Genomic DNA, 14346 nt, shown 5'->3' on the forward strand with positions numbered 1-14346 from the left:
AATTACAGGAAAGAAAGGCAAAATAAATATTGAAAAAAAAGTTTTTTTACCAGGCATAATTAAACATTTTACTGGAAAATAAGTTCAATATCCTTTTAATTCACAATAGTATTACTGTAGAGTTATCATTTGCTTGTCATCACCTCCCACCCCCACACAAAAAAAAAAAGACTATAGGAATAAATAAATAGCAATATACTTGCCTTGTAAATCTTTCATGACTTCATACATCCCTGGGTATTGAACCTGTATTTCATCTGTATCCTAAATGGAACAAGGACAAAGAGAAAAAATATTTTTACTGAAATAAAAAACCTTATTTACCTTATTTTTTTAATTATTTTTATTTTACTTAACAAATGCAAATTATTCTGAGAGCTTGGAAAGGGGAACACTTGTTCTCCTTTGTGTTTGTATGAGCTTTGATATGATGCCCCATTTATAAAAGTATGGGTAGATAATGTTCCCAAGCAGGGAACCTGCCTGCTCTCATTTAGAGGCAGCAAGTCTACATCTACTGCTAGAATTTAAAGGGACATAAAACCAAAAATGTTTCTGTGACGAATACCTCATGATTTAGCTGCTAAGGGGTTAATTCTCTTTAGCCTGTGAGCTAAAAAAATATTTGTTTTCAAGAAGAATTGTGTCCTATGTTTGTTTGTGCTTTCTTTGAAGTGCCAGGAGCCTCATAAATAGTTTCTAAGGCCCATTCCACCAAATGTTATTGCGTATGCATTGAGTCATAAAGCCAGTCAGGTTGTCAGCAGAGGGCATGATGCAAAACAGTGCCTCAGTCACAGAAACTGATAAGGTTAATAAAAGGACATTGTTATAAGGTATATCTGTGTTTAAAACTGTTATGATATTAAATGAAGGGAAATATGACAACCATGTCCTATTTGATATCAAATTGATTCTCCCATTGAAACTAAGAGTGCCTGCCTGCTTATATGAAAATAGATTTACCTAGCAGAAATTATAGAGTGTTCTATAATTTCAGGCAAAGACTTAGTTTATTGAAGGTCATAAAAGATAAGGGGTTTCTTAGCCCCTGCCCAGGGGGGTGTGGTCAGGCAACTTGATCTCTGGAAAATATGTATAAGAATCTTGTGTTTTAACAGTAAAATTGTTCATTCTACATGGGAGGCTGCTACAGCGTGAGTGACCATCTTCTCTTGCCCATCTCCCTGGGGAAGACTTATAAGCTAAGAAAGTATTAGGTCTGTTATTTTCTCCATTTTAATTTAACCTGTTTGCTGTGTGTCATTTTATTTGTAAAAACTTTTTATTAATAATGCATTGTGCATAATATTTTTGGCATAATAAATAATTCCTTTAGTTGGCCTTTGTCTAATAATTGAACCATGTTACTGAAACGACTGGAGTATTAGAACTGTATATTTTAGGTTATTTTCTGCTAAATTATATTTTAAGAGTTAATGTGTAAATCTGGGGTTTCCTTAACCCCTTAATGACCGCAGCACTTTTCCATTTTCTGTCCGTTTGGGACCAAGGCTATTTTTACATTTCTGCGGTGTTTGTGTTTAGCTGTAATTTTCCTCTTACTCATTTACTGTACCCACACATATTATATACCGTTTTTCTCGCCATTAAATGGACTTTCTAAAGATACCATTATTTTCATCATATCTTATAATTTACTATAAAAAATTTTATAAAATATGAGGAAAAAATTGAAAAAAAACAGAATTTATGTTTACCTGATAAATTTCTTTCTCCAACGGTGTGTCCGGTCCACGGCGTCATCCTTACTTGTGGGATATTCTCTTCCCCAACAGGAAATGGCAAAGAGCCCAGCAAAGCTGGTCACATGATCCCTCCTAGGCTCCGCCTACCCCAGTCATTCGACCGACGTTAAGGAGGAATATTTGCATAGGAGAAACCATATGGTACCGTGGTGACTGTAGTTAAAGAAAATAAATTATCAGACCTGATTAAAAAACCAGGGCGGGCCGTGGACCGGACACACCGTTGGAGAAAGAAATTTATCAGGTAAACATAAATTCTGTTTTCTCCAACATAGGTGTGTCCGGTCCACGGCGTCATCCTTACTTGTGGGAACCAATACCAAAGCTTTAGGACACGGATGAAGGGAGGGAGCAAATCAGGTCACCTAAATGGAAGGCACCACGGCTTGCAAAACCTTTCTCCCAAAAATAGCCTCAGAAGAAGCAAAAGTATCAAACTTGTAAAATTTGGTAAAAGTGTGCAGTGAAGACCAAGTCGCTGCCCTACATATCTGATCAACAGAAGCCTCGTTCTTGAAGGCCCATGTGGAAGCCACAGCCCTAGTGGAATGAGCTGTGATTCTTTCGGGAGGCTGCCGTCCGGCAGTCTCGTAAGCCAATCTGATGATGCTTTTAATCCAAAAAGAGAGAGAGGTAGAAGTTGCTTTTTGACCTCTCCTTTTACCTGAATAAACAACAAACAAGGAAGATGTTTGTCTAAAATCCTTTGTAGCATCTAAATAGAATTTTAGAGCGCGAACAACATCCAAATTGTGCAACAAACGTTCCTTCTTTGAAACTGGTTTCGGACACAGAGAAGGTACGATAATCTCCTGGTTAATGTTTTTGTTAGAAACAACTTTTGGAAGAAAACCAGGTTTAGTACGTAAAACCACCTTATCTGCATGGAACACCAGATAAGGAGGAGAACACTGCAGAGCAGATAATTCTGAGACTCTTCTAGCAGAAGAAATCGCAACTAAAAACAAAACTTTCCAAGATAATAACTTAATATCAACGGAATGTAAGGGTTCAAACGGAACCCCCTGAAGAACTGAAAGAACTAAATTGAGACTCCAAGGAGGAGTCAAAGGTTTGTAAACAGGCTTGATTCTAACCAGAGCCTGAACAAAGGCTTGAACATCTGGCACAGCTGCCAGCTTTTTGTGAAGTAATACCGACAAGGCAGAAATCTGTCCCTTCAGGGAACTAGCAGATAATTCTTTTTCCAATCCTTCTTGAAGGAAGGATAGAATCCTAGGAATCTTAACCTTGTCCCAAGGGAATCCTTTAGATTCACACCAACAGATATATTTTTTCCAAATTTTGTGGTAAATCTTTCTAGTTACAGGCTTTCTGGCCTGAACAAGAGTATCGATAACAGAATCTGAGAATCCTCGCTTCGATAAAATCAAGCGTTCAATCTCCAAGCAGTCAGCTGGAGTGAAACCAGATTCGGATGTTCGAACGGACCCTGAACAAGAAGGTCTCGTCTCAAAGGTAGCTTCCAAGGTGGAGCCGATGACATATTCACCAGATCTGCATACCAAGTCCTGCGTGGCCACGCAGGAGCTATCAAGATCACCGGCGCCCTCTCCTGATTGATCCTGGCTACCAGCCTGGGGATGAGAGGAAATGGCGGGAACACATAAGCTAGTTTGAAGGTCCAAGGTGCTACTAGCGCATCCACTAGAGCCGCCTTGGGATCCCTGGATCTGGCCCCGTAGCAAGGAACTTTGAAGTTCTGACGAGAGGCCATCAGATCCATGTCTGGAATGCCCCACAGGTGAGTGACTTGGGCAAAGATTTCCGGATGGAGTTCCCACTCCCCCGGATGCAATGTCTGACGACTCAGAAAATCCGCTTCCCAATTTTCCACTCCTGGGATGTGGATAGCAGACAGGTGGCAGGAGTGAGACTCCGCCCACAGAATGATTTTGGTCACTTCTTCCATCGCTAGGGAACTCCTTGTTCCCCCCTGATGGTTGATGTACGCAACAGTTGTCATGTTGTCTGATTGAAACCGTATGAACTTGGTCCTCGCTAGCCGAGGCCAGGCCTTGAGAGCATTGAATATCGCTCTCAGTTCCAGAATATTTATCGGTAGAAGAGATTCTTCCCGAGACCAAAGACCCTGAGCTTTCAGGGATCCCCAGACCGCGCCCCAGCCCATCAGACTGGCGTCGGTCGTGACAATGACCCACTCTGGTCTGCGGAACGTCATCCCTTGAGACAGATTGTCCAGGGACAGCCACCAACGGAGTGAGTCTCTGGTCCTCTGATTTACTTGTATCTTCGGAGACAAGTCTGTATAGTCCCCATTCCACTGACTGAGCATGCACAGTTGTAATGGTCTTAGATGAATGCGCGCAAAAGGAACTATGTCCATCGCCGCTACCATCAACCCGATCACTTCCATGCACTGAGCTATGGAAGGAAGAGGAACGGAATGAAGTATCCGACAAGAGTCTAGAAGTTTTGTTTTTCTGGCCTCTGTTAGAAAGATCCTCATTTCTAAAGAGTCTATAATTGTTCCCAAGAAGGGAACCCTTGTTGACGGGGATAGAGAACTCTTTTCCACGTTCACTTTCCAGCCGTGAGATCTGAGAAAGGCCAGGACAATGTCCGTGTGAGCCTTTGCTTGAGGAAGGGACGACGCTTGAATCAGAATGTCGTCCAGGTAAGGTACTACTGCAATGCCCCTTGGCCTTAGCACCGCTAGAAGGGAGCCTAGTACCTTTGTGAAAATCCTTGGAGCAGTGGCTAATCCGAAAGGAAGCGCCACGAACTGGTAATGTTTGTCCAGGAATGCAAACCTTAGGAACCGATGATGTTCCTTGTGGATAGGAATATGTAGATACGCATCCTTTAAATCCACCGTGGTCATGAATTGACCCTCCTGGATGGAAGGAAGAATAGTTCGAATGGTTTCCATCTTGAAAGATGGAACCTTGAGAAACTTGTTTAAGATCTTGAGATCTAAGATTGGTCTGAACGTTCCCTCTTTTTTGGGAACTATGAACAGATTGGAGTAGAACCCCATCCCTTGTTCTCTTAGTGGAACAGGATGAATCACTCCCATTTTTAACAGGTCTTCTACACAATGTAAGAACGCCTGTCTTTTTATGTGGTCTGAAGACAACTGAGACCTGTGGAACCTCCCCCTTGGGGGAAGTCCCTTGAATTCCAGAAGATAACCCTGGGAAACTATTTCTAGCGCCCAAGGATCCAGAACATCTCTTGCCCAAGCCTGAGCGAAGAGAGAGAGTCTGCCCCCCACCAGATCCGGTCCCGGATCGGGGGCCAATATTTCATGCTGTCTTGGTAGCAGTGGCAGGCTTCTTGGCCTGCTTTCCCTTGTTCCAGCCTTGCATTGGTCTCCAAGCTGGCTTGGCTTGAGAAGTATTACCCTCTTGCTTAGAGGACGTAGCACTTTGGGCTGGTCCGTTTTTACGAAAGGGACGAAAATTGGGTCTATTTTTCGCCTTGAAAGGCCGATCCTGAGGAAGGGCGTGGCCCTTACCCCCAGTGATATCCGAGATAATCTCTTTCAAGTCAGGGCCAAACAGCGTTTTCCCCTTGAAAGGAATGTTTAGTAGCTTGTTCTTGGAAGACGCGTCAGCCGACCAAGATTTCAACCAAAGCGCTCTGCGCGCCACAATAGCAAACCCAGAATTCTTAGCCGCTAACCTAGCCAATTGCAAAGTGGCGTCTAGGGTGAAAGAATTAGCCAATTTGAGAGCATTGATTCTGTCCATAATCTCCTCATAAGGAGGAGAATCACTATCGAGCGCCTTTATCAGTTCATCAAACCAGAAACATGCGGCTGTAGTGACAGGGACAATGCATGAAATTGGTTGTAGAAGGTAACCCTGCTGAACAAACATCTTTTTAAGCAAACCTTCTAATTTTTTATCCATAGGATCTTTGAAAGCACAACTATCCTCTATGGGTATAGTGGTGCGTTTGTTTAAAGTAGAAACCGCTCCCTCGACCTTGGGGACTGTCTGCCATAAGTCCTTTCTGGGGTCGACCATAGGAAACAATTTTTTAAATATGGGGGGAGGGACGAAAGGAATACCGGGCCTTTCCCATTCTTTATTAACAATGTCCGCCACCCGCTTGGGTATAGGAAAAGCTTCTGGGAGCTCCGGCACCTCTAGGAACTTGTCCATTTTACATAGTTTCTCTGGGATGACCAACTTTTCACAATCATCCAGAGTGGATAATACCTCCTTAAGCAGAATGCGGAGATGTTCCAACTTAAATTTAAATGCAATTACATCAGGTTCAGCCTGTTGAGAAATGTTCCCTGAATCAGTAATTTCTCCCTCAGACAAAACCTCCCTGGCCCCCTCAGATTGGGTTAGGGGCCCTTCAGAGATATTAATATCAGCGTCGTCATGCTCTTCAGTAACTAAAACAGAGCAGCCACGCTTACGCTGACAAGGGTTCATTTTGGCTAAAATGTTTTTGACAGAATTATCCATTACAGCCGTTAATTGTTGCATAGTAAGCAGTATTGGCGCGCTAGATGTACTAGGGGCCTCCTGAGTGGGCAAGACTCGTGTAGACGAAGGAGGGAATGATGCAGTACCATGCTTACTCCCCTCACTTGAGGAATCATCTTGGGCATCATTGTCATTATCACATAAATCACATTTATTTAAATGAACAGGAATTCTGGCTTCCCCACATTCAGAACACAGTCTATCTGGTAGTTCAGACATGTTAAACAGGCATAAACTTGATAATAAAGTACAAAAAACGTTTTAAAATAAAACCGTTACTGTCACTTTAAATTTTAAACTGAACACACTTTATTACTGCAATTGGGAAAAAACATGAAGGAATTGTACAAAATTCACCAAATTTTCACCACAGTGTCTTAAAGCCTTAAAAGTATTGCACACCAAATTTGGAAGCTTTAACCCTTAAAATAACGGAACCGGAGCCGTTTTAACACTTTAACCCCTTTACAGTCCCTGGTATCTGCTTTGCTGAGACCCAACCAAGCCCAAAGGGGAATACGATACCAAATGACGCCTTCAGAAAGTCTTTTCTAAGTATCAGAGCTCCTCTCACATGCGACTGCATGCCATGCCTCTCAAAACAAGTGCGCCACACCGGCGCGAAAATGAGACTCTGCTTATGCTTTGGGAAAGCCCCAGAGAAATAAGGTGTCTAATACAGTGCCTGCCGATATTATAATATCAATAAACCCAGATAAAATGATTCCTCAAAGCTAAATATGTTTTAAAACTGAATCGATTTAGCCCAGAAAAGTCTACAATCTTAATAAGCCCTTGTGAAGCCCTTATTTACCATCGTAATAAACATGGCTTACCGGATCCCATAGGGAAAAATGACAGCTTCCAGCATTACATCGTCTTGTTAGAATGTGTCATACCTCAAGCAGCAAGAGACTGCACACTGTTCCCCCAACTGAAGTTAATTGCTCTCAACAGTCCTGTGTGGAACAGCCATGGATTTTAGTTACGGTGCTAAAATCATTTTCCTCATACAAACAGAAATCTTCATCTCTTTTCTGTTTCTGAGTAAATAGTACATACCAGCACTATTTTAAAATAACAAACTCTTGATTGAATAATAAAAACTACAGTTAAACACTAAAAAACTCTAAGCCATCTCCGTGGAGATGTTGCCTGTACAACGGCAAAGAGAATGACTGGGGTAGGCGGAGCCTAGGAGGGATCATGTGACCAGCTTTGCTGGGCTCTTTGCCATTTCCTGTTGGGGAAGAGAATATCCCACAAGTAAGGATGACGCCGTGGACCGGACACACCTATGTTGGAGAAACACACTTTTTCTAACTTTGACCCTCAAAATCTCCTACACTTCAACAACTACCAAAAAACTCCCATGCTAAATAGTTTCTAAATTTTGTCCTGAGTTTAGAAATACTCAATGTTTACATGTTCTTTGCTTTTTTTGCAAGTTATAGGGCAATAAGTACAAGTAGCACTTTGCTATTTCCAAAAAATTTAAAAAAAATTAGCGATAGTTACATTGGAACACTGATATCTGTCAGGAATCCCTGATTAACCCTTCACATATATTTATTTTTTAAAAGAACACAACCTAAGGTATTAAACATGGGGTATTTTGACTCTTTCCATGCAACTATTTTACCACCAATCTATGCCAAAGTTTGAAAAAAAAAAAAAGTGGTGATTTTTTGACAAAATAGCAATTCAAGAATACATTTACTGAGAACGTTAAGGGTTACTGCCAAATAACACCCCAATATGTCTTCAGCAGCATCTCCTGAGTACAGTGATACCACCCATGTATAGGTCTGTTGGGTTCTCTGGGGGCTAAAAGGCCTTATTTTTAGGGGGCGCATTCCAGTTTTTTAATTTGGAATTTTCACATCTGTCGTCATGCACCCATGTCCTATTTGGGACATTTCTGAAGCCGGCCAATGTAAATTACCCCCATCAAACCATATATTTTTGAAAAGTAGACACCCTAGGGTATTTCAAATGCTGGTATTTTAACACTTTCCATGCACTAATTCAACCACTAGTCTTTGTCAAACTTTTAGGTAGTCATTTTTTTGCATTATTTTTCACACACATTGTACTTTAGGCATATATTCTCAGTCCCTGTTATGTGTTACTGCCAAAAAAAAACCTCAATATGTATTCAACAACATCTCCTGAGTACAGTGATACCCCCCATGTATAGGTGTGTCGGGTTCTCTGGGGGCTAAAAGGCCTTAATTTTAGGGGGCGCATTCCAGTTTTTCAACTTGGAATTTTCACATCTGTCATCATGCACCCATGTCCTATTTGGGACATTTCTGAAGCCGGCCAATGTAAATTACCCCCATCAAACCATATATTTTTGAAAAGTAGTCACCCTAGGGTATTTCAAATGCTGGTATTTTAACACTTTCCATGCACTAATTCAACCACTAGTCTTTGTCAAACTTTTAGGTAGTCATTTTTTTGCATTATTTTTCACACACATTGTACTTTAGGCATATATTCTCAGTCCCTGTTATGTGTTACTGCCAAAAAAAACCCTCAATATGTATTCAACAACATCTCCTGAGTACAGTGATACCCCCCATGTATAGGTGTGTCGGGTTCTCTGGGGGCTAAAAGGCCTTAATTTTAGGGGGCGCATTCCAGTTTTTCAACTTGGAATTTTCACATCTGTCATCATGCACCCATGTCCTATTTGGGACATTTCTGAAGCCGGCCAATGTAAATTACCCCCATCAAACCATATATTTTTGAAAAGTAGACACCCTAGGGTATTTCAAATGCTGGTATTTTAACACTTTCCATGCACTAATTCAACCACTAGTCTTTGTCAAACTTTTAGGTAGTCATTTTTTTTGCATTATTTTTCACACACATTGTACTTTAGGCATATATTCTCAGTCCCTGTTATGTGTTACTGCCAAAAAAAACCTCAATATGTATTCAACAACATCTCCTGAGTACAGTGATACCCCCCATGTATAGGTGTGTCGGGTTCTCTGGGGGCTAAAAGGCCTTAATTTTAGGGGGCGCATTCCAGTTTTTCAACTTGGAATTTTCACATCTGTCATCATGCACCCATGTCCTATTTGGGACATTTCTGAAGCCGGCCAATGTAAATTACCCCCATCAAACCATATATTTTTGAAAAGTAGACACCCTAGGGTATTTCAAATGCTGGTATTTTTAACACTTTCCATGCACTAATTCAACCACTAGTCTTTGTCAAACTTTTAGGTAGTCATTTTTTTGCATTATTTTTCACACACATTGTACTTTAGGCATATATTCTCAGTCCCTGTTATGTGTTACTGCCAAAAAAACCTCAATATGTATTCAACAACATCTCCTGAGTACAGTGATACCCCCCATGTATAGGTGTGTCGGGTTCTCTGGGGGCTAAAAGGCCTTAATTTTAGGGGGCGCATTCCAGTTTTTCAACTTGGAATTTTCACATCTGTCATCATGCACCCATGTCCTATTTGGGACATTTCTGAAGCCGGCCAATGTAAATTACCCCCATCAAACCATATATTTTTGAAAAGTAGACACCCTAGGGTATTTCAAATGCTGGTATTTTAACACTTTCCATGCACTAATTCAACCACTAGTCTTTGTCAAACTTTTAGGTAGTCATTTTTTTGCATTATTTTTCACACACATTGTACTTTAGGCATATATTCTCAGTCCCTGTTATGTGTTACTGCCAAAAAAAAACCTCAATATGTATTCAACAACATCTCCTGAGTACAGTGATACCACCCATGTATAGGTGTGTTGGGTTCTCTGGGGGCTAAAAGGCCTTATTTTTAGGGGGCGCATTCCAGTTTTTCAACTTGGAATTTTCATATCTGTCATCATGCACCCATGTCCTATTTGGGACATTTCTGAAGCCGGGCAATGTAAATTACCCCCATCAAACCATATATTTTTGAAAAGTAGACACCCTAGGGTATTTCAAATGCTGGTATTTTAACACTTTCCATGCACTATTTCAACCACTAGTCTTTGTCAAACTTTTGGGTAGTCATTTTTTTTGTGTTATTTTTCACACACGTTGTACTTTAGGCATATATTCTCAGTCCCTGTTATGTGTTACTGCCCAAAAAAAACCTCAATATGTATTCAACAACATCTCCTGAGTACAGTGATACCACCCATGTATAGGTGTGTTGGGTTCTCTGGGGGCTAAAAGGCCTTATTTTTAGGGGGCGCATTCCAGTTTTTCAACTTGGAATTTTCACATCCCATGCACCCATGTCCTATGTAGGACATTTCTGAAGCCGGCCAATGTAATTTACCCCCATCAAACCATATATTTTTGAAAAGTAGACACCCTAGGGTATTTCAAATGCTGGTATTTTAACACTTTCCATGCACTAATTCTTTGTCAAACTATTAGGCAGTCATTTTTTGTGTGTTATTTTTCACACACATTGTACTTTAGACATGAATTCTCAGCTCCTGTTATGTGTTACTGCCAAAGAAGACCCCAATATGTGTTCACCAACATCTCCTGAGTACAGTGATACAACCTATGCATAAGTTTCTTGGCTTGTTCGGGGGGTGTAATGCCAAATGTCCAACATGCGTTTGTGATTTTTTTTTCACATTTAACATATTTTCTTTGCCTATTGTCTTTTTGGGGGTATTTTAACATACCCCAATTTATTTGTTTCCATGAATGTGCATATTTTTGAAATGTTGACACCCCAAGGTATTGTATATGGTGTGCTTTGATGCATTTGAAGTAACTGTTTTAGCTAAAAAAATTGGAGAAAGTGTATGGTGGCATTTTTTACATTTTCATTTTTACACACACATTGCTTTTTGACTATGATTTAGGAGAGACTGTTGTAAGTTAGTGCAAAAAAATACTTCAGGTTGTTTTCTGCTAGGCACCCTGAGTACACCTATGCCCCCCATGCATAGGTTTGCCAGGATTTTGGGAAGGTTATGTTACAATTTTATGACTTGTGATTTTAGTTATTAAGTGAGAGTATTTCTTCTGATAGGCCTATCTTTAGTTTGGGGCCTATTGTAAACCCCACTTTTATTTATTGCCATGAATGTGCATATTTTTGAAATGTTGACACCCCAAGGTATTGTATATGGTGTGCTTTGATGCATTTGAAGTAACTGTTTTAGCTAAAAAAATTGGAGAAAGTGTATGGTGGCATTTTTTCAATTTTCATTTTTACACACACATTGCTTTTTGACTATGATTTAGGAGAGACTGTTGTAAGTTAGTGCAAAAAAAAAATACTACAGGTTGTTTTCTGCAAGGCACCTTGAGAACACCTATGTCCCCCATGCATAGGTTTGACAGGGGTTTTTGTAAAAAAAAAAAAAAGAACAGCCCCATTTTAGAAAAAAAAATATATTAGTGAAATGTAAAAATCTGGCACATTAAAAGTAAAAAAATAACAACAAAAAATTTAACAGTAAACATAACAAAAAAAAAATAACAGCAAATGTATTTATTTTTTAAAAATTGACCATTGTATGGTACCGCTTGAAGCAGTCCCCAATGCAGAGTCCAGGCTGTCCAGGGCAATCAGGACAGTGATATACAGTGTCCCTTCTCTGCCCCCTCTTGGTACAGACTCTGCATTTTTTTTGTGGTCTCTGCTTTGCGGCAGTAGGGGGGATTTTAAAAATAAAATGAGTAGCCCCAACTCTGCTCTCTCCCATCACCGCCCGGGGAGCAGGTGCATCATGGTACAAAATCCCCGAAATGATCTGGAGCTGAAATTGTAAAAAAGTCTGTTTCATTCCGGGGTTTGCTTTTTTGAACAACAAAAAAGCGTTGTGGGTTGCAATCTGCATTAGGTAAATTGCAACCTTTTTGTACCAGGCCCTTGTCTTCCGCATAATTAGGTAGGGCTGCAGCAGCTGATCTGCCAGATCAACCCCACCCATATGTCGGTTATAAGACTTGATGCACACTGGCTTCCTTATGATCTCAGCTCTGCCACGTACAGAGACCGCCACCGTCCTCTCTGTGTGGATGGTGGTAAGAAGGTATACATCCTTCTTGTCTCTGTACTTAAGTGCCAACAGCTCCTCTTGGCGCAGAGCTGAGGTCTCCCCCCTTCGTAGCCGGGTGCGTACAAGTTGTCCTGGGAAACCTTTGCGGTTCTTTTTAATAGTACCGCAAGCTACTGTATCAAAGCAATACAGTAGCTTGAACAAAAGGACACTTGTATAAAAATTGTCTAAGTACAAGTGATACCCTTTGTTCATTAGGGGTAATATCAGGTCCCAGACAATCTTGCCAGTGGTTCCCATATGTTCTGGGCAACCTGGAGGGTCAAGGTGGCTATCCTTTCCCTCATACACCCGGAAGGCCTGAGTATACCCAGTCTTGCTCTCACAGAGCTTATCCACCTTTACCCCATACCTGGAGCGCTTGGAAGGAATATACTGCTTGAATCCCAGCCTTCCCTTATACTTCATCAGGGATTCATCAACGCATATATTCCTTCCAGGTGTATAAGCCTCTGCAAACCTGGCAGAAAAGTGGGTAATCAGGGGGCGGATTTTATACAGCCTGTCAAATTGGGGATGCTCCCTAGGGGGGCACAGGCTGTTGTCGCTGAAGTGCATGAAATGAAGAATCATTTCATATCTCTGCCTCGACATACTCTGGGAGAAAATGGGGGTAGAGCAGATGGGGCTACTGCTCCAGTAGGAGCGAACGGAGGGTTTCTTTATGATGCCCATCAGCATAGTCAATTCCCAGAATTTTTTAAATTCTGGCACATTGATGGGGGCCCATTGCTGCTTTGCCAAATATGTTTCAGGCTTTGCAGCACGGTACTGATGGGCATATAAATTAGTTTGGGCGACAATGTTCCCCAATACATCATCACCCAGAAACACCTCCAGAAACTGTTGGGGGCTAAAACCTGCCACATCTATATTTATGCCAGCATTTGCTGTGAAGGGTGGGATATCTGGCCTCTGGAGATGAGGCGTTACCCACTCTTCAGCGGCAATGGCAAGCAACACGCCTCCTTCTAGCAGGGGGGCTGGCAGGGGGGCTAGCAGGGGGGCTGGCAGGGGGGGCTAGCAGCCACAGATACATCACTATCAGTTGAGACTGCATCTAATGATGTATCTGAGCATATGGCAGGGTCAAAATTGGGGTCTGAGTCAGACATAGAGGCATCTGACTCTGACGCAAGGATGGCATATGCCTCCTCAGCACTATATGTTTTCTTTGACATTATTGTATCTGTCACAGAAAACCAAAATTAATTAATTAACTAAATGGCCTTTGTTTTTTTTTTTTAAAAAGTACAGCTATGCTAATGCCAGTGATTTATAGCGATCACTGGCAAGCTAGGGGTTAAATACTCTTTAAATTAAATTAGCTAAATGGCTCTGAAAGGAGCCTTTGGGTTTTTAAAAAAATTACAACAACAAAAATTAACCCCTAAAAAAATGCACAGACAGCAAAAAAGTACAGCTATGCTAATGCCAGTGATTTATAGCGATCACTGGCAAGCTAGGGGTTAAATACTCTTTAAATTAAATTAAAATTAGCTAAATGGCTCTGAAAGGAGCCTTTGGGTTTTTAAAAAATTACAACAACAAAAATTAACCCCTAAAAAAATGCACAGACAGCAAAAAAGTACAGCTATGCTAATGCCAGTGATTTATAGCGATCACTGGCAAGCTAGGGGTTAAATACTCTTTAAATTAAATTAAATTAGCTAAATGGCTCTGAAAGGAGCCTTTGGGTTTTTTAAAAAATTACAACAACAAAAATTAACCCCTAAAAAAATGCACAGACAGCAAAAAAGTACAGCTATGCTAATGCCAGTGATTTATAGCGATCACTGGCAAGCTAGGGGTTAAATACTATTTAAATTAAATTAAATTAGCTAAATGGCTCTGAAAGGAGCGTTTAGGTTTTTAAAAAATTACAACAACAAAAATTAACCCCTAAAAAATGCACAGACAGCAAAAAAGTACAGCTATGCTAATGCCAGTGATGTATAGCGATCACTGGCAAGCTAGGGGTTAAATAGTCTTTAAATTAAATTAAATTAGCTAAATGGCTCTGAAAGGAGCCT

At 40.8% G+C, this 14346-nt stretch overlaps 1 protein-coding gene across 1 annotated transcript in view; it reads right to left on the reverse strand.

Moving 5' to 3' along the window:
• Window positions 1-14346, reverse strand: part of NDUFAF5 (NADH:ubiquinone oxidoreductase complex assembly factor 5) — a 162349-nt gene that overhangs the window by 73615 nt on the left and 74388 nt on the right. Inside the window, exon 8 of the mRNA XM_053712132.1 lies at window positions 204-264. Coding sequence (XP_053568107.1) covers window positions 204-264 — 61 coding nt within the window. The remainder of the gene's footprint in view (window positions 1-203; window positions 265-14346) is intronic.

The sequence above is a fragment of the Bombina bombina genome, chromosome 4 (genome assembly GCF_027579735.1).
Source record: "Bombina bombina isolate aBomBom1 chromosome 4, aBomBom1.pri, whole genome shotgun sequence".
NCBI classification, from domain to species: domain Eukaryota; kingdom Metazoa; phylum Chordata; class Amphibia; order Anura; family Bombinatoridae; genus Bombina; species Bombina bombina.